The sequence below is a fragment of the Gracilinanus agilis genome, chromosome 2 (genome assembly GCF_016433145.1).
Source record: "Gracilinanus agilis isolate LMUSP501 chromosome 2, AgileGrace, whole genome shotgun sequence".
Lineage (NCBI taxonomy): Eukaryota > Metazoa > Chordata > Mammalia > Didelphimorphia > Didelphidae > Gracilinanus > Gracilinanus agilis.
Genome location: NC_058131.1, coordinates 558885854 through 558907470, shown reverse-complemented (window position 1 = coordinate 558907470; position 21617 = coordinate 558885854). Strand labels below are relative to the sequence as shown.

Below are 21617 nucleotides of genomic sequence, written 5' to 3'. Positions count from 1 at the left end.
TTTTCATTCATTCTTGTTCTTTCTTGCCTATTCTAAGCTTTTATTCATCTTTCTTGTATCATCTTTTGGATTATAGTGTTCAGATAAGAAGATTTATTATCTTCTTCTGAGATGCATCTGATCCTTACATCTATAGATAAGTGTTTTGCATGTATAGAGATCATGTGTTATCTTAATATTGCTGATTGTGGGGGGCAGCTGGGTAGCTCAGGGGATTGAGAGCCAGGCCTAGAGACGGGAGGTCCTAGGTTCAAATCCGGCCTCAGACACTTCCCAGCTGTGTGACCCTGGGCAAGTCACTTGATCTCCATTGCCCACCCTTACCACACTCTTCAGCCTTGGAGCCAATACATAGTATTGACTCCAAGACAGAAGGTAAGGGTTTAAAAAAAAAAGAAAAGAAAAAAAATATTGCTGATTTTTGTTTTTCTTCCACATTTTCCTTCACTTGAGTATATTTGTATTCCTATTCTACTCTCTCTTTTGCTGATTTTTATTCATCTTTACGGATTCAGGGTTTTTTAATTCTGCTAATTGCTTATGTTACAGTGTCTCTGAATTCTACCATTTCTTTCTTCTGCTTTCTCTAAAGATTTTAATTTATCTTTAAAACCATTTCTTTTCCTTTAAATCATGCAGTTCCATGCATTATTAGAAATCCATAGGTTTCTGGGTTTATCTTCTTTAGCTGCTCCTTTTAGAGATTTTTTACTGAATTTTCTTCCTTCTGGGATCTTTGATTGTTTTCATCTTTTCCCCCTATATACCTCTGTTGCTTACTTTCTGATCCCTGGATCTAGACTTCAAAGTAGTCTCAACCTCCTCCCATGCTGGAAATTTTACTTTCCACTGGCCTTATGCAGTGTCTGCCCTCAACTAGATTCTGGGGAAACAGAGCTGGATATAGGTAGAATCCAGTCTGTTTCCCTTCACTTGTCAGTTTTCTGACTGAGCTGAGTCAAAGTCTGCTACTTTTCCAGACTTAGGAAAAGGTTAGGTGAGTGATATTACCTAACCTAGGAACTGCTTCAGGTAAAAGAAAGTGGGTTTTCTCTCCCTTCCCAGGTACTCCCTCTCCACACCTAGATATTCTTTTTCTGACATGACACGGAAGGAAGGGCAAAGGTAGAATACACTGGCAGAAACTGTAGCAGGAGAGAAATTCTTGAGCAGGTTCCAAAATACAAGGTAGTGGTTTGTTTTATAAACCCTGCAAGAGAATGGAGAGTAATGGGAGAGGGTTACTGAGAGTAATGTCATTAAGGATCAGCATTCTCCACCAGAATATTTAAGGCAAGGGGGCAGCTGGGTAGCTCAGTGGATTGAGTCAGGCCTAGAGATGGGAGGTTCTAGGTTCAAATCCGGCCTCAGACACTTCCCAGCTGTGTGACCCTGGGCAAGTCACTTGACCCCCATTACCCACCCTTACCACTCTTCTACCTAAGAGCCAATACCCAGAAGTTAAGGGTTTTTAAAAAAAGAATATATAAGACTGGGACTTTGTTAGATTACTTGCTTTCTGGTGCTTGCTTCAATAGCACATATGCTAAAAGTGGAATGATACAGAAATGATTAGCATTGCCCCTGCACAAGGATAACACACGAATTTGTGAAGCATTCCATATTTTTTGAATTCTGTCAGACATTTAAGGAACAGTTAATCCTAATATAATAAAAAGTTTGGCAAAATAAGATAAGGAATCTTAACAAATTCTTTTTATGACACAAACTGGTACCTAAGAATGGAAGACCAAAAACAGAGAAAGGAAATTACAGACCAATTTCCTTAATGAACATAGATTCAGAAATCTTAAATAAAATACTAGCAAAGAGACTATAGCAATTTATCACAAAGATTATTCACTATGATGAGGTGGGATTTATGCCAGGAATGTATAATACTAGGAAATCTATCAGCATAATTGACCACATTAATAATCAAACTAACAGAAATCACATGATTATCTCAATAGATGCAGAAAAAGCCTTTGACAAAATATAACATCCATTCCTATTGAAAACACTAGAAAACATAGGAATGAAAGGGCCTTTCCTTAAAATAATAAGTAATATTTATTTAAAATTGTCTTCAATGGGGATAAGTTGCAAGCCTTCCCAATAAGATCAGGAGTGAAGGAAGGATGCTCATTACCACCACTATTATTTAATATTGTACTAGAAATGCTAGCTGTAGCAATTAGAGAAGAAAAAGAAATCAAAGGACTTAAAGTAAGCAATAAGGAAACTAAACTCTTTGTAGATGATATTATGATATACTTGAAGGATCTTAGAAAAATCACTAAAAAACTAGTTGAAATAATTAAAACTTCAGCAAAGTTGCAGGATACAAAATAAAGCTACATAAATCATTAGCATTTCTATATATTCCCAAAAAAACTCAACAACAAGAGTTAGTAAGAGAAATTCCATTTAAAATCACTCCAGACAATATAAAACACTTGGGAATTTATTTGCCAAGACAAATGTAGGGATTATATGAACACAATTACAAAGCACTTTCCACACAAATGAAATTAGATCTAAATAAATGGGAAAACAATTGCTCAATGGTAGGATGAGCTAATATAATAAAAATGACATTCTTACCTAAATTAATTTACTTATTCAGTGTCATACCTATCAAACTATCAAAAAGCTATTGTATAGAACTAGAAAATATTCTAACAAAATACATCTGGAAAAGCAAAAAATCAAGAATGTTAAGGAAACTAATAAAAAAAAAATGTGAAAGACAATGCCCTAGCAGTACCAGATCGTAAACTGTACTATAAAGCAGTGATCATCAAAACAATCTGGTACTAGGGGCCAGCTGGGTTGCTCAGTGGATTGAGAGCCAGGCCTAGTGAAGGGAGGTCCTACTTTCAAGTTTGGTCTCAGACACTTCCTATCTGTGTGACCCTGGGCAAGTCACTTAATCCCATTGTCTAACCCTTCCTGCTCTTCTGCCTTGGAACCAATACAAAGTATTGATTCTAAGATGGAAGATAAGGGTTTTTATTTAAATCTGGTACTGGCTAAGAGATAGAAGGGTAGGTCCATGTAATAGACTAGGGGTAAATGACCTCAACGATCTGATGTTCAATAAACCAAAGATCCCAGCTTTTGGGATAAGAATTCACTATTTGACAAAAACTGCTGGGAAAAAATTGAAAAACAGTATGGCAAAAAATTAGGTTTAGATCAATATCTCATACCCTATACCAAGATACGATCAAATTGGGTATATGATATAAACATAAATAGTGACGTTATAAATAAATTAGGGGAATATATAATAGTTTACCTGAAAGACCTATGGAGAAGGGAAGGATTTAAGACCAAACAAGAGATAGAGAATATTACAAGATATAAACAAATGATTTTGATTACATTAAAAAGATTTTATATCCCCCAAAAAATCCAATGCAACCAATATCAGAAGGGAAATGACAAAATGGGGGGGGGATTTGATAACATTTCTCTGATAAAAGTCTAACTTCTCAAATATATAAAGAACTAAGCCAAATTTGTATGAATCTAAGTCATTCATCAATTGATAAATGGTCAAAGAATATGAATAGACTGTTTTCAGATGAAGAAACCAAAGCTATCGATAACCATATAAAAATGTTATAAATACCTCTTGATTAGAAAAATGGAAATTAAAACAACTCTCAAGTACTATCTCTCACCTATCAGATTGGCCAATATGACAGTAAAGGAAAATTATAAATGTTTGAGGGCATGTGGCAAAATTGGAACATTAATGCATTGCTGGTGGAGTTATGAACTAATCTAACCATTCTGGAGAGCATGGAATTTATAACCCAAATGCTATAAAAGAATGCATATCTTTTGATCCAGTAATACCCCTACTAGGTCTGTATCCCAAACAGTTAAAAAATGGGAGAGAATCTGTTTGCAAAAAAATTTTATAGCTACTCTTTTTGTGGTGGCAAAGAATTGGAAACTACAAGGATGTCCCTCAACTGGGGAATGCTCAAACAAATTGTGGTATATAATGACTATGGAATACTATTGTGCTATAAGGAATGATGAACAGGATGATTTCAGAAAGTGCTTGGAAGACCTCCACAAACTGATGCAGAGTGAAATAAGCAGAGCCAGATCATTATACACCAGTTATGGGCAAACTATGATAGCGGGCCAGATGCGGCCCCCTGAAATGTTCTATCCAGCAGCACGACATTATTCCTAATCTGATGAATACAATGAGTAGGATACAATACAATGAAACTTTGAAAGAGTTGCCTTAGAAACAGACTGATAGATGAGCATTTCCTTTCCTTTGGCCCCCTCTTTAAAAAGTTTGCCTATCACTGTTATTACACACAATAACTGCAATTATTTGTGGGATGATCAAATAGACTTCTCTACTAACAACAATACAAAGATCTAGGACAATTCTGAGGACTTATGGAAAAGAATGCTATCTACTTCCAGAGGAAGAACTGTTGGAGTAAGAATGCAGATGAAAAACATATGATTTATTACTTGTTTATTTGGGTACAAGTTTGGGGGCTTGGGTTCTATAAAATTACTTGCTTACAAAATGAATAATATGGAAATATATTTTGTGTGATAATACATATATAATTCAGATTGAATTAATAGCTTGCCAGCTCTGGGACAAGAGAAAGAAGAAGGGAAGGAGAAAATATGGGTCATATCACTTTGGAAAACTTATGTGGAAATTTGTTATTAAAATGAAAAAAATTTTTTAAACAAATACATTCCAAAGTCAAATAGAGGAACCTTCCGAAGAATAAGAAAAGTCAAAGAATCTATTAATATTTTTAAAAGGTGTCTGGGAAGACATCAACAATATCCTATTATTATGTCTACTTTTTATTTCTAAAAATTATTATGAGAATATATTGAGTACAGCCTTCATGAAAATAAGAGGAGTTTGGCAGATTTCCCCTATAATTGTTTAAATTCCCTTTTACACAATTTTTTGAGACAGAGAATAAAAGATTCTATTTTTTGTATTGTTTACTGATCACACACACATACATACACACAGATCAATATAGACAAAAGCTCAAGAAATTTTCATCCACACAGGTTTCCTATCCTAGTATATGTAAATAATAAAAATGTATTTTGATGCAACCTCTTCCTGCAAAAAGTATTTCTTGCTTTTCGGAAATAGCTCTGATTGTTCCACTTCAGATACATAGTCTTCTGGAGTTTCATTGAAAGTTAGTAGAGATTGGAATAGTCTAGTCATTGATCCTGTTGCCCATCTGACCCTAAACCATCCATGCTAAGATTTAAGAACTTTTAAAACTTGAATATTATCATTCCCTAGCTCTGCCATATATTTTTCAAAATTTTCCTAATCTTTCCTGAAGAGGCCTGACATTTTGTTTGTCTGTAGCTATAACTATACACTACACTAATTTTTGGACCTCAGCTCCAAAATTTCAGTTATTTTAGGAAAACCACAAACACAACCATAAGAATAAGTTTTCTTACATTTTGCAATCCATATTCTCTCCTTCCCTCTGTCTTCCCTCCTCTCTCCAAGACAGCAGATATGTTGCTCATTTGCTATTATGCAGTACATATTTCCATGTTCATCATATTGTGAAGGAAGACACATATTAGTTATATGAGAGAAAAATTCACTGAGGAAATAAAGTGAAGAATGGTCTTGGATCCTTGTATTGTGTTATATGATAAGGGAATATATATCCCTCTCCCTGATGGTATTAGGAGTTGGAGCTGAGGGACTATGGAAATCCTTAAATGTCACACTCTAGTTATGGTGGTGAAACACTAAGGACCCGTTAGGTATATTTGAGATGAAACTACTACACCAACTCCAATATAACAGTATCCCTGAAATAAGTAAATTGATGAATAAAATGTGGTTCAGATTTCACAGTTCTTCTATCTGCTTATTCCTGGCTTAAATTATGGATAAACATTAAATGATTCCTCTTCCTTCAGATACCCAAGGATATTTTGATAATCCTTAGGGTAGAAATGACATCCATCTAAGTAAGTTTCAAGATTTAATAACAGACTTAGGGATAGGGTAGCAGGAACTGAAGGAAAGAGGTATAAAGTGTAATAAGGAAATTTTGGCAGGGAGGTAATAGGGAATTAGGCAGAGATGTATAAGGGAATTTAGGCTAGAGGTAATAGGGAGATTAAGGCAAGGTAAGGTTGCAATAGGGGATGAGGCAGGTAAAGGACTAAAGGTAATGTGAATAGGGGTAAGGCACTGTGGATTGGGGTTTGTGGATCCCTAAGGCAGTAAATAGATAAAGAAGATACAATGGTGAAGGTGGTAGATTGAGGTGGTAGGAGAAGTAAAGGAATGACTGAGTTTAGGGAATATAAACATGGAGGTATAAAGAGTTGCAAGGGCAGACAGCTATAGCCTGAGAGACACAGACTGGGACACAGGTTTGAGACAGAGACACTACAGGGAAACAGATTGAGCCCTTTGAGTAGGAAGGGCACTTCTACAGACAAAGGTTAAGGCCAGCCAAGAACGGCTTGAAACTGACTAGAGGGCTGCTAGACAGTTTCTCAGGTTCACAAAGGAATAGTTCAGAGGAAGTATTGAGATTGCACTTCCTCCAAAATGAACACCTCCAATTCCCTTCACGACCCAGGAACAATGTTATTTCTTTTTCCCCTTCTCCCTCTCTCTTATCAGTCAACTAATGAACTAGCCAAAGTTTTGATTAAATGACAAACAGGGTTTATTGATTTTTAGGGTTGATTGGAAGGGATGGAAGGGTACAAGGTAACTCTAACAGCCGCCTAGGGAAAACTTCAAGTGGGGGAGGGAGACAGGAATGTGAGACTGAGATAGGACCTGCCTAACTCACCCCCAAAGGGTTTTGTAGCCTATAGGATTAGGAAAGTTGGATACAATGAATCAAGAGATAATTTGTAACAAGGGTAAGCCTTATTTGACTATAGGAAAACTATGTCTACCAAGTTTGAAAGCTAAACCCAAGATCTACCCTCCTTTCAAAAATCCCAAGAAATTTAGGAAGGGAAAATGATGATTGGGAATAAGGGAGGTTAGGGAGATCTAAAGGAAATAGTTAAGCTAACCAATTTTAAGAGAAAAGCTGCAGAATATAGGTCAGGTTTTCAGTCTAAAGAACAGAGCTCAGTTGACCCTTCCACTCTCATTGAGTCCCAGGGTCAACTGTCTAACCTCAGGATTCTAAACCCTTTTTCCACTGTCAGAAACTCTGCAGTAAGGCTTTGCAGGGTTGATATGCACCCTTTTGCACTACAAAAGGGAATCCTGGCTAAAGCTACAGATGATCAGGTGATATCAACTTGAACGTAATCAGGGTTTGATATTAACAGTTGAAGAGGTTTATCTTTCACAGTGGCAACCTGACCAGGCCAGGCTGCTTTAACCAGAACCAGGTTGTTTGATGATATTGATGTTGCTTCTTCTTAGATGATTAATTAATTAAGATGTATAGAATAGATTCACACAGGATTGGAAACTAAGGTATTGATCAGTATTGGCTGCTGGTAACCTAAAATGATTTTGGCCTACCCAACCAAAGACCTTCTCCAAATTGAGAGAACTCCTTTAATCCTAAAACCTGCTTTTTATACCCCTTCAGTAACTATCTTCCCTTGCTGGCTCATGCCAATCTCCAGTTCATTACAAATTCCAAACTGCTAAATGTCAATCACTCTACTCTCCATTTTGCATAGCAGAAATGATATTACAATAGCTAATAATAGTTGTTATTCACAGTTATCATTGTAATCATTGCTGTTACTGTGTTTAAAGTTCTCCAGGTTCTACTCACTTAACTTTGCATCATTCCTGTAAGATTTTACAGGGTTTTTGGTGATCATTTTGTTTGTCATTTCTAATAACACAATAGTATTCCATTATAGTCATATGCCACAGCTTGTTCAGGAATTCACCAATTAATGGACATCTCTGTTTCTAATTCTTTGCTACCACAAAAAAAAATCTGCTCCAGATATTTCTGTACAAGTACGTCCTTTTCCCCTAGCTTTGATCTCTTTGGGATACAGATATAGTAGTAGTATTGCTGAGCAAAGGGTCTGGCCACAGTTTTATGGATCTTTGGGCATGGTTCCAAATGGCTTTCCAGAATGGTTGTCTCAGTTCACAACTCCACCAACAGTGTATTAGTGTTCAGTTTTACATTTCCTCCAGCATTTATAATTTTCCTTTTTTGACATATTAGCCAGTCTGATAGGTGAGAGGTAGTATCTCTGAACTGTTTTAATTTGCATTTTTCTAATAGTGATTTGAAGAATTTCTTCATATGACTAAAATAATTTTAATTTCTTCATCTAAGAATTTCCTATCCATATCTTTTGACCATTTGTCAATTGGAGAATGCTTTTATTCTTATAAATTTGACTCAGCTCTCATATATTTGAGAAATGAGTTCTTTGTCAGAGACACTTGCTATAAAAATATTTCCCCATTTTGTTGTTTTCCTTATCATCTTGGTTGCAGTGGTTTTGTTTGTGCAAAATCTTTTTAAATTATATTTAGTCAAAGTTATCCATTTTACGTTATGTAATGTTCTCTATATCTTGTTTGGATATAAATTCTTCCTTTATCCATAGATCTGACAGCAAACTATTTCATGTTCCCCTAATTTGTTTATGGCATTACCTTTTATTTCTAAATCATGTATCCATTTACCTTGGTATATAGCATGAAGTCTTGGTCTGTACCTAGTTTCTGCCATATTGTTTTACAGTTTTCCTAGCAGTTTTTGTTGAATAATGAGTTCTATTCATTCATTTCATAGTCTGCTTCTTAAATGCAAAGTGTCCCAATTTTCTAATCTAGTTTCATGTAATTAAGCTAATTATAAGAATTAAAATTTCACATTGGCCAGGGAATAGACATCAGATAGCAAGTAATTATTAGAGGTATCTAAACATTAGATGAGTTTCCTTGGGATTCCCCCTCATTAAACATATGGAAGTAGAAGCTCAGTGACCATTTATGGGGTATATTGAGAATGGCATTCTTAGCAGACAGTTTGAACTAGATGGCCATTGAAGTTTCTTAGGGCCTTGAAATTCTACAATATAACTTTATTTATGATTATTGTTCATCCACATGATCATCTGATTTTCAGACAAAATTATATTTAGAATACAAAGCATACTTCCTTAGCACTTTTGTTAATATATTTTTTCAGTTTTTGCACTTCCTAGTTATACTTCCACCTTATATAGTCTCTTAGCTAGAAATTTATTATAAAGTGATGTTATTTAAAAAATAAAGATTAAATGAAAAAGACATGTGGAAAATCATTGATTCAAAAGGGCAAGAACAATTACAAAAACATTGAGGTAATATTAATATCAGATAATCATAATTTTGAAAACAATTCTTGGGTATATACAAATTCAATTTGTAAATCCTTAGTTTGTTTTTTACTTAGTAAACCCACTGTTATCCTATGGCATTGTGAGTAACCTGCAAAATCTTTTGGGGGGGTTCCCCCAATTTAATACATTATAGGCACCCATAGAGAACATTCAGTTACCATCGCACCAAAGTTCTTCTACATCAGCTCAACAACACATAACTACAAGTGATTTATCACAACCCTCCTTGAATCAACAATCTGAATTTGAGCAGAGATTTCTTCCTAAAGGTTGGGAAATCCGACATGCACCAAATGGGAGACCTTTCTTCATTGACCATAATACCAAAACTACCACCTGGGTAAATTTGATTCATTTAATAATCCTTTACTAACCAATTGCATCCCATATACTAGGTGTTGGAAAGATTTTAAATTAACAATAGTGAAAAAACATTTATATTATCAAACCAGTTCATGTTCTATTTTATACTGTGATCATTTAACAATAATTCAGTCTTTTATAATAATTTTAATATTCTAATGTTTTACAATATTAGCATAGGATTTATCAATTATTTATTTGGGTATATGTTTTAGAGTTTTAGTTTTATAAGATTATTTACTTACAAAAATGAATAATTTGGAAAAGACTCTTGAAAGAGGTGGCACAAAGCTCAAAGGGAGAGCAGCTCTATTCAAAGACACAGAAGTAGGAGATGAAAAAAAGAGTTTTAAAAAAATTAATAGTCCTTCATTTGTTTCACCAACTTGGTCCTCCAATAATGGAAGGAAATCTTCAATAGGATTTATTTTTAGTGCAACATTATAATGTCATCTCCAGGATATTTGTAGCTTCAGACATGATGACATACATTAAGCAGAGTTGAAATATGATTTAACATTTCATATCAAATAAGTTTATGTAAATATTTCAAGGAAAGAGGTCAAATTGCTAGCTTTTTTTAACTTCCAAAAATACACCTTTTTTGATTAAAAAGATTCTATTTAACACTGGATAAACTTGATAATGCTGATATATCAAGGCACTGTCACATAATGTATAAAGCACTGGAATCAGAAGAAGAAGATCTGGGATTGCATTCTGGCTCCATATTATAACCATGCTGTAAGTTACTTACCCTATCAGAGCCATAGTTTCATCATTTTAAAATAAAAATAAGAACACATGTACTGTTGGAGGAAAAGCATCATGGGATGATTAAGAGAGAATCAGTAGACCTGAATTTAAATCCTAGTTCTGACTGTGGACACTCTAACTGACCTTCCATGATTTTTTTTCCTCATCTACAAGATGAAGATTTTGGACATGAATTTTAAATACCTTTCAATACCTTCCAAGCCTTAATTCTACATGGGAACTTAGACTTTCTATTCTATGACACACTGTCATATAGAAATTATCAACATGCTAGAGTGATACTTGCTATTTAACCTTTTTAAAAAAGAATTTACACTTTATGAGAATTTTTCTGAAAATGTCATCTCATTTACCTATTATGAGAATCAATTTTCCTATGAAAATTCAGGTAGAAAGCCTATTTGATATCTTTTATAGAAGAAACCCACCTAATAAAATCAACTTTAAAAGTTAAAATGAGTACAGATGAACCTAGAGTTCCTTATTTATTATGTGGTACAACTCACACTCCCCTTGTACATGCCTCTATGTTGCCCTCAGAGTGATATTTGTTTTAATTTTTTTGTAAACTATACTGTTCCATGACTTACAGCCATACAGCAACACTGATAGAATAATGGCATTAAAAACATGGTCCTTTGTTTCAGAGAGTAGTCTGGGATCATTAAAAGAGATTTGCAGTTTCCTAATGGCAGGCCAGCCTGTTTTGCTTTTTTATCATTCTGGGACCATTGCTGTTCATTTGTGATGTCTGTCTGAGTTATATATACTGATGGACAAGTTCTATAGGTAGTCTACCTAACTACCTAACTAGTTGCATTTCATAATGTGATCATTAAACATTCTCCATCTACCTGCAGAGACTTGCTTATAGCCACGTAGCTAATGAATATCTTGTGCAGAACTCAAACCTAAGATTTTTAACGTCAAATTCAGTGCTTTTTCTACTGTTTATTCATATTATAGAGACTTTGAAAAATTAATTTCAGTCCTATTCTTAAACTTTACTATTCTTACCTTCCCATACATTAAATATATAGAAGAAAATCCTGTGTAGCCAAAAAAACCTGCTTCCTGAAAAGTAATTTAAATCTCCTAGAAAATTTCTGTAAAGAGGTGAATTAATATTATTTTCACTCTGAAAAAGAAATGATCCTCAGCACTTCTTTTGATAATGTAAACCTAACCAAAGAGGTAAACTGTATAAAGAGAATTCCTAACCTCCAAATTATACAAAATTATACTAATTAACTTTTTATTTAAAGAAGGGAATTGAAAATGTTCTTCAGTGTGGTAAAATTAGGTAACATTTCCATTATACTTAAATGTGATTTTTGGTTTTGTTCTGTTTATTGCTATACCAAAAAAGAAAGATCCAAGACTGAAAATTCCAACTGATCTGAGAAGAAAGGCATCCCTTGAATCTACTGAACTAGGGCCTTTACCTGTAAGTTTTTGAAACTCTTGCAGATATAATTTGGCTACCTGAAATATATTTTACTTTGATGTATGATAATTTAACAACTAGGGATTTTTTTAATGTTTTAAAAATATGCTTCTAAATCCTGGTTCATGCTTGTTGTTCCAAAAAATGTAATATGCCATATCAACTGAACTGTAGAAGAATTGAAGTTTTCTTATCTAAGTAGCTAAAACCTCCCCTAAATAATATTGAAATCCTTTATTTTTTATAGCCAGGTTGGGAAGAGAGAATTCACACAGATGGAAGAGTCTTCTATATAAATCATAGTATGTGCATTATGATCTTAAGTTATTATATTTTTGTTTTTTTAATTTTATGCATGAGAAAGAAAAAGACTACATTTCCTCCCTCAGATATAAAAAGAACACAATGGGAAGATCCTCGATTGCAAAATGTAGCAACAACCAAACCAGTAAGTATCTCTTTATAGGTGGGATGAGACATATATATATATATAGTATGTGGCTATACTTTTGTAAATACAATCAGCTCTGAGTCATTGTCCCATAAATTATATGCTCACAACTTAGTAGGCATCGGAAGAGAAAATACAATTGAGATCACCTCTTTGGCCTTTTTAGTCTTGGCTATCAGACAAAGCCTTTTAAACCAATATACTTGTATTATCCCTACCCTTCCAAAGAACAGCCAAGGTAAGGTATGAAGCAAACAGATGCTAAGAAAGAACAGCTCAGCTCAGACTGATGCTTCTTTGCAACAGTCTGAGTGGAAATACTCTGCAACAAGGAAAAGTTAAGCAGAGGCCAAGATGGAGGAGGTAAGCAACTTTCTAGCTCCTCCTGAGTCATGTCTTGATTATTTTGGTTGAAATATTGCAAATTCTCACATTAAACACACCCATATTGAAATGTAAATATGAAAATATATAATGATTATTGGATTGTCATCTGTTTAGTTTTATCACTATTTCTATCTTATTCGTTGTATAATCATACTGATTGCAAGATGTTAGTTAATTATAAATGGTTGCTTTCTCAGTTGTAGTTTTATGATTTTTAACTGCTCAAGACTAGGTAGAATTAGAAGTTGCTATTTCTTCTAAAGTGGTATTTTGATTTCATTTCTTTTAAATCATGCTTAAGGCAATTCTTTCACCTCAAAAAATGTAAATTTTAAAATGTTTTTTCTGTCATTAGAAATTTTTTTCCTTTAATAGAAAAATATTTTTGAAAGTCTGTTTAAAATGGAATGTTCATTTCTGTCTTTCTGCCCCATGGGAGAAAGTCCTTAGAACTGGCATGTTAGAATGTTACACAATTAAATTGATAATCTAATAAGAATTGCTGTACATTATAGCTTAAGCAGAGAAATACTAATTTCTAAAACAAGAATTTTACATTTGGTTTTCTTAAAATTTAATTTCTACATGTAGTGCATAGAATTCATGTACAGAAAAATGTAGGAGGAAAGTAAAATTTTAAGTTATTTCATAACAGAACATTATGAAACTTATTTTAACTTAGCAAATTTTTCCACAAAAGGCTGTCCCATATTCCAGAGATTACAAACGAAAATATGAATTCTTCAGAAAGAAGATGAAAAAGCAGGTTAGTGACATATTGTTAGTGTGATTGTCCTAGGAACCACCGGTACTGGCAATACACAAGAAAAACAATGAAAATTAAGTTGTTATATTTAAAAGAACTTTTTTTTAAAGAAAAAAAGAAAGTTAAAAAAAGGAATAGTGAGTGGGAAATATTGAGATGATAGCTATATTCTTTTGAGTTTTCCCATTTGTTGGTTAACATTTTGGTTCCAAGATATATTAGGACAAAGTTAAAACATTGAAAAAATAATAGAAAATGTTAGATCTTTTCTATCAAAAGCAACTAACAAGGAAACTAGGAGAGAAAATTTAAGACTTATTTGACTCCCCCCCAAATCATGATTTTTTAAAAAAGCCTATACACTATATTTCAAGAAGACATAAATGAAAAATGATCTAATTTATTAGAATCTAAGGGCAAAATGAAGATAGAATTCATGTACATGTATATATGTATAGGCAAATTTTTTTAGCAAATGGAAAGAGCTATATGATGGATTATGTAGTACTAACATTTTAGTGGAAGGGAAAAGAGAAATGTGTCTCTTCAGAATATTAATGTCTTCAGGGAGTATTTAGATAAATAAGAAAATGGGGGGGGTGGCTAGGGAACACTTTTGGAGAGAGTAGGAAGAAGGTGGTAAAACCTATTCTTTCTTGTAATTTGGATTTTTTTTTTAACCCTTGTACTTTGGTGTATTGTCTCATAGGTGGAAGATTGGTAAGGGTGGGCAATGGGGGTCAAGTGACTTGCCCAGGGTCACACAGCTGGGAAGTGGCTGAGGCCGGTTTTGAACCTAGGACCTCCTGTCTCTAGGCCTGACTCTCACTCCACTGAGCTACCCAGCTGCCCCCTATAATTTGGATTTTTAAGAGTATATAAGAACAGAAGGAAAGGGTAAGATGAACAGGCATAAGAAGAACTTTATTCTTTTCTGATTGAGACAATTGAGGTTTGAAAATGTTCACAGGTTAGGGATAAAAATCAGTAAACTCAAAAGGCATATTGGGGGGATAATATAAGGAAGTATATAGTTGAAAACAAAACCATCTGCCACATCCTGAAGAAAGTGTTAAAAGGAAAAAGGAAATGAACTAGAATGTAAGTGGGTATGCATCATTTGGGGAGTAGCTGAACAAATTGTGGTATATGAATTTAATGGAATATTATTGTGCCTTAATAAAAAGACAATTTCAAAGGAAACTGGCGAGTATGAAATGATACAGATTGAAGTGGATAGAACCAGAGCACCAATTTGTACAAAGTAACAATTTAAAGAAAATCTTCAAAAGACTTAATTCTGATCAATTCAATGACTAGCCCTATTTTCAGAGGAAGCATGTTAACCCCTTTTTAAAAGAGAAATCAGTGGGCAAAAAGAGACATAGAATTATGGACGTGGCTACTGTGCAGTTTCATTTTGCTTGACTGTGTTTATTTGTCACAATGGATTTTCCCCCCTTTCTCTTGGTTTTTAATTGGGTGAGTGAATGGGAAGGGAAGAAGGAAAGTTAGAAATAGTGATGCCAAAAAGAAAAATCAAAACCATTGAAACATTATTTAAAATACACGGAAGAAGGAAGTTTAGAAGGAAACATACAAATGAAATAAGCAGGACAGTTTTGAAAGTAATGTGGAATTTATTATGTACTTTTCAAGAAAATTGAGAAGTATGAAATGAAAATTCCTGGTCGTATCAACAATCCTTCTTTCTGTCTTTTGTGTATATGAAAATGTTCTTTTTATGTATGTTTAAGTTCTGAATTTAAAAAGTAAAGGAGAATTAGTCTGGAACATTAGGCACTGCTAGGGAGAACATATTCAAATAAGAGGGATATGGGGTAATGTCACTGGATACCTTGGAGTCCAGAAAAGGACCTCTGCTGAGAAAGCTAAAAAAAAAAAAAAAAAAAAAAAAAAAAAACACACACACAACCAAAAAACTATTCCTACTTCACAATTTGTTATTCTTTGTAGATATTTTTGCTATTCTATCTCTAATTAGAATAGATTAATTACTTGAATTATAATTTGGGCACTTAAAGAGGTCTTATCTCACTCAACAGAACTTTTCTAATTTTTGTATATTGTTAAGCTATAATTTTGGAATTCTTAAGAAACAAACTGTATCAGTCATGTCAACAACACCTGATTAAAGAATGATGTGAAAACTGAGGAAGTGTTCATGATAACATAAAGAAGAATCTGGCCCTGGCTAGATTCAAATAATTTAAAGATGACCACATTTATTTAATTTGTCCCAGCCCCAATTTTTTTCTTCTCATCTCTTCTGTCACCCTCTAAAAAAAGTGAAAGAAAAAGAATTCTCATAAAAAATATTCCTGGTTAAAAAAACAAATTTCCACATTAGCCACATCCAAAAATGAATGTCTCTTTCAGTATCTTGATCCATCAGTTCTCTTTCTGTTTCTCCATCCACATAATAAGGTTCTTAGGGTAGATGAACTTAAAGATCTCTTCCAGCTTTTTAACATTTTATGAGAGTAAGCATTTAAAAATTGTAAAAGATAAAAACCTATTACATGCATCCACACTGTGCCACCTAGTGTTCAACATATTTAAATAGTTTTCATTACCATTTCTTAGATAGTAGTTGTCTTTTCAGAAATGATGGGGGAAAAGTATCTGTATTTCCTCTATATCATGACTTTTTAATTTATATTGTAAGTTTGATATTGCCAGGAGCCTAATAGTCATCTTTTTCATGAGAAAGCATTATTTTGATTTCATATTTTTATATCATTGATATCTCTTAGAAAGTTACAGAGGACTTATTCACATTTAAAATATTTTTAGGCAGTGTATGAAGTTATTTTTGCTTGAATATACATGTTTGTAACTGAGGTTTTATTTTTGTTACTTTCTCAACTAAAGGGAGAGAAAAAAACCTTGTTTGAAAAAAATGTAAAAAGAAATGAAATATTAGTAGGAAGCCTTCAAATATATTTGTGTAAAATTTTAATTTAAATCTTTTTAAAACTATAGAAAACTCTCATTCTCTTAAAGTTTTGTGATACGCAAAGAGAGAAAATTTCAGGAAAGAGCAGAGAAAGCTGGAGTAATAAAATTATAATCACATGTATATAGCACTTTACATTTACAACATACTTTCTTCATAATAACTCTGTGAAGTAGATAGTACAGATATTATCTCCAATTACAGATGAAGAAACTGAAACTGTAATGAAAAGGTTAGGTGACTTGTTCAAAATATAGCTAGTAAGAATTGGAGCCAGGACTTACCATCTGTTGGTCCATGGCTCTTTCCACCACATCAAGGTTCATAACTCAGAAAAGCTAGAAGTGAGAGGAACTTTGTCAAGAAAGGTACCTAGGAAGAAATCCAAACCTGACAAAGTGTCAACCAACTTTGGCAAAGAGGTACTCAGGAGAAAAGCACCTGGCCCTACAGTGGGAAGAGCATTCATTTCTTGAGCAAATATGGTAGGTCTAATAAAGAATAGGAAGAGTTTTGTTTTTTTAAAAAAAAAGGGGGTGGGGAGAGAGACAGAGAGAGAGAGAGAGAGAGAGAGAGACAGAGACAGAGACAGAGACAGAGACAGAGACAGAGACAGAGACAGAGAGACAGAGAGAGACAGAGAGAGAGAGACTTGATTGGAGATTTCACTGACATAGAGTTTCCAGAAGAGAAAACTATCTCTCCACCAATGCAGATTGGCCCCTTTTCTGCATTTTATAATCTTAAAACAATGTCTAAACATTCTAAACATTAGCACTGAGAGATTAAGTAATTTGCCTTCTGTCACCTAGTTTGCGAGATGGAACTGGAACCTGGGACTTTTTGGTTCCAATACCAGTTCTCTGAGGGCCAGAAAACTGTGCAGTAATACCATCAATACCCAGTAATACCACTACTAGCTTTGCATCCTAAAGAGATTAAAGATCGAGGAAAAGGACCTACCTGGACAAAAATATTTATGGCAGCTCCTTTTGTGGTGGCAAAGAACTGGAACCTGAAAGAATGTCCATTAATTGGGGAATGACGGAACAAGTTGTAGTATATGATTGTAATGGAATAATATTGTGCCATAAGAAATTATGAACAAAATGATCACCAAAAAATACCAGAAATACATCTGGGAAGTGATGCAAAGTGAAATAAGCAGAACCTGGAGATCTTGTACACTGTGACAGCAATAATATATGATGATCAACTATGAATAAATTAACTATTATTAGCAATGCAAGGATCCAAGACAGCTTCAAGGAACTCATTATGAAAAAGGCTATCTGCCACCAGAGAAGGAACTAATGGATTCTAAATGTAAATTGAAGTATATCATTCTTTATTTTTCTCCCTGAATTTTTCTCTAGTAAAAGTGATATGTATCTTCTTTCACAACATGACAGACATGTAATTGCATGTTAGCACATGTACAGACTGTATCTTATTGCCTGCCATCTTGGGGAGGAAGAAGGAAAGGGGGGGACCTGGATCACAGTGTTACAAAGTAATTATTAAAATTATATCTACATGTGGTATGGAAAAAATATAAAAATATAACATAGGGGAAAAAACAAACAAACAAATCAGCTCTCTCTTCACTATACTATGCTATCTCTCAAAAGACAAATATAACTGACAGCAGATAGGATATTTTTTTTTGAATTTCACAAAGTGATTTATATTATTGCAATTTGTTCCTCACTGCATCTCTATGAGAGAAGTACTGCAGTTATTGTTGTTTCTCATTCCCAAGTAAAGAAGTTGAAGTTCAGAGGGTTTGTGTCCATGGTAACATAACTTTAAATGTTAGAGGTAGAATATGGAAGAAGATTTTCCAGATTCTGAATATGGCATTCTATCTCTTACATTATGGTGATAGAATTCTATACCCCACTGATTATGCATATTTTCCCTCTCTGAGCCAGTTACAATGAAAGTAAAGTTTAATCATTGCTTGTCACCACCCTCATCCTCCCCTCTCTGTATTGATTTTTCACACCTCTTTATGTTACATAATTTACCCCCATTCTCTCTTTCCTTTCCCTTTTCTCTCAATGCAACCCTCTCTTTCAGTTGATTGATTTTTATATGTCATTCATATGCATACCTATCATATCATACATACATACATGTCATTCCACATCACCACATTTACATATACATCATATAATAATATACCATCATATACACCATATCATCATAATCATCTTACTTTTCCACCCTCTTTCTGAGTAAATTCCTTCTATCTTCTCTACTACTAAGAGTAATTTTTGAGAATTACAGAAAACCTCTTTCCGTGTAGACATATAAACATATTTTACCTTAATGAATCCCTTAAATTTTCTCTTTCTTATTTACCTTTTTGGACTTCTCTTGTGTCTCATGTTTGGACTTCAAATTTTTGGTGTAAGTCTTGCTTATTCTTCAGGAATGCTTGGAAATTTTCAATCTTATTGAATGACAATTTTTCCTCTGAAAGAATATACTCAGTTTTGCTGGATAGGTGACTCTGGGTTGTAAACGCAAATCTTTTGCCTTCCTGAATATCATATCCCATGCCTTATGATCCTTTAATGTAGAAGCTGCTAGGTCCTGAGTGATCCTGATTGTAGCTCCATGTATTTGAATGGTTTCTTTCTGGCTGCTTGAAGTATTTTTTTCCTTGACTTGGTGGCTCTTGAATTTAGCTATTATAGTCCTGAAGTTGTCAATTGAGGATTTCTTTCTGGAGATCTGTGAATTCTTCCAATTTCAATTTTATTTTCTTGTTCAAGGATCTCTGGGAAGTTATTTTTAATACTTTCTTGTAATATGATGTCCAAAGTTTTTTCTTCATCATGACTTTCAGGTAGTCCAATAATTCTCAAATTGTTTCTCCTAGGTCATTTGTTTTTTCAATAAGATATTTCATGTTTTCCTCTGTTTTTTCAGTCCTTTGATTCTGCTTTATTGTTTCTTGATTTCTCATGAAATTATTAGTTTTTAGATGGTCAATTCTGATTTTTTAAGGCCTGGTTCTCCTTTTTCAATTGGCCCATTTCTTCTTGCATCATTTTCATTTTTTCTTGCATCACTTTCCTTTCTTCTTGAATTGCTTTCATTTCTCTTCCCCACTTTCCCTCTGCCTCCCTTAATTGGTTTTTGAAATCTTTTTTGAGCTCTTCCAGACTCTGTCCGATCCATATTTTTCTTTTGGACTTTGTGTGTGTTTTCTTTGCTCTTGCTTTCCTCTTCCATGTCTGCACCTTGCTGTTTGTCTCCATAAAAATACTTTAGAGTTAGATGCTTTTTTTGTTGTTTGCTCATTTTTCCTATCTAATTTAGATAGTCTCTGTTTTCTGGAAAGTTAGGGTACCCTCTTAAACTTTAGTCCTTCCTTGATGCTATTTTCAGCTTATTTTCTGGATTATTACTAGTTTACCAGATGGTCTAAGGGCTGAGAGCTCTGAGAGCCCCCACTCCCTGCGGATTCAGTTGGCCTTTGAGATTTTGATACCTTAAAGACTTTACTCCGGCTTAGGTGTAAACTTTTCCTGGCCCACACAGATCAGCCCCTTTCAGCTCATATTGCCCTGGGCTGGGACCCTGGACTTCTCCACAAGTTTGAAATTTCAAGAGTGTGAGTTGCCTTGGACACTTTGGCTCAGCAGGATTTCAGGGTCTGGCTTAGCTAAGGCTTAAGTTTGGAACCTATGACAGCAGATGTGGAGTGGGGGGAGGAGTTGTGGCTTGCTCTTCACTCCCTGCTACCTCTGCTCCCCTCTCAATTCCCCAGATGGTCTCAGCCTACCTTTTGGGTTTTTCTTTTTTTCAAGATTATTTCACTGTGTCTCCTTGTTGATTCTTTTGCTCCTGTATTCGTTTTGTGGTGATATTTTTTTAAACATTTATTAATATTTATTTTTTAGAAAAGTTAACATGGTTATATAATTCATTCTCTTACTTTTCCCTTCACCCCCCAAGCTGCCCCACTCCAATGGCTGATGTGTATTTTCACTGGTTTTAACATGTGTCATTGATCAAGACCTATTTCCAAATTATTGATAGTTGCATTGGTGTGGCAATTTCAAGTCTACCTCCCCAATCATGTCCTCTTCAACCCATGTGTTCAAGCAGTTATTTTTCTTCTGCTTCCACTCCTGTAGTTCTTCCTCTGAATGTGGGTAGCATTCTTTTCCATAAATCCCTCAGAATTGTCCTGGGTCATTGCATTGCTGCTAGTACAGAAGTCCATTACATTCTATTTTACCACAGTGTATTGGTCTCTGTGTACAATGTTCTTCTGGCTCTGCATCAATTCCTGGAGGTCATTCCAGTTCACATGGAATTCCTCCAGTTTATTATTCCTTTGAGCACAATAGTATTCCATCACCAGCACATAGCACAATTTGTTCAGCCATTCCCCAATTGAAGGACATACCCTCCTTTTCCAGTTTTTTGCCACCACAAAAAGCACATCTATAAATATTTTCATACAAGTCTGTTTATCTATGATCTCTTTGGGATACAAATCCAACAATGGTATGGCTGGATCAAAGGGCAGGCATTCTTTTATAGCCCTTTGAGCATAATTCCAAATTGTCATCCAGAATGGCTGGATCAGTTCACAACTCTACCAGTAATGCATTAATGTCCCAGTTTTGCCACATCCCCTCCAACATTCATTACTCTCCCCTTCTTTCATTTTAGCCAATCTGCTAGGTGTGAGGTGATACCTCAGAGTTGTTTTGATTTGCATTTCTCTAATTATTAGAGATTTAGAACACTTTCTCATGTTCTTATTGATACTTTTGATTTCTTTATCTGAAAATTGCCTATTCATGTCTCTTGCCCATTTATCAATTGGGGAATGGCTTGATTTTTTATACAATTGGTTTAACTCCTTGTATATTTGAGTAATTAGACCCCTGTCAGAGTTTTTTTGTTATAAAGATTTTTTTTCAATTTGTTGTTTCCCTTCTGATTTTGGCTACATTGTTTTTTTTTGTACAAAAGCTTTTTAGTTTAATATAATCAAAACCATTTA

At 34.2% G+C, this 21617-nt stretch overlaps 1 protein-coding gene and 1 non-coding gene across 2 annotated transcripts in view; both read left to right on the top strand.

The window, feature by feature from the left end:
- Positions 1 to 21617, top strand: part of NEDD4 (NEDD4 E3 ubiquitin protein ligase) — a 99479-nt gene that overhangs the window by 59893 nt on the left and 17969 nt on the right. Inside the window, 5 exon segments of the mRNA XM_044660105.1 lie at positions 9545 to 9751; positions 11921 to 11998; positions 12246 to 12300; positions 12388 to 12446; positions 13537 to 13620. Coding sequence (XP_044516040.1) covers positions 9545 to 9751; positions 11921 to 11998; positions 12246 to 12300; positions 12388 to 12446; positions 13537 to 13620 — 483 coding nt within the window.
- LOC123238318 lies at positions 1523 to 1629 on the top strand. The gene has a single exon (XR_006505520.1). It is a non-coding gene; the product is annotated as a U6 spliceosomal RNA (small nuclear RNA).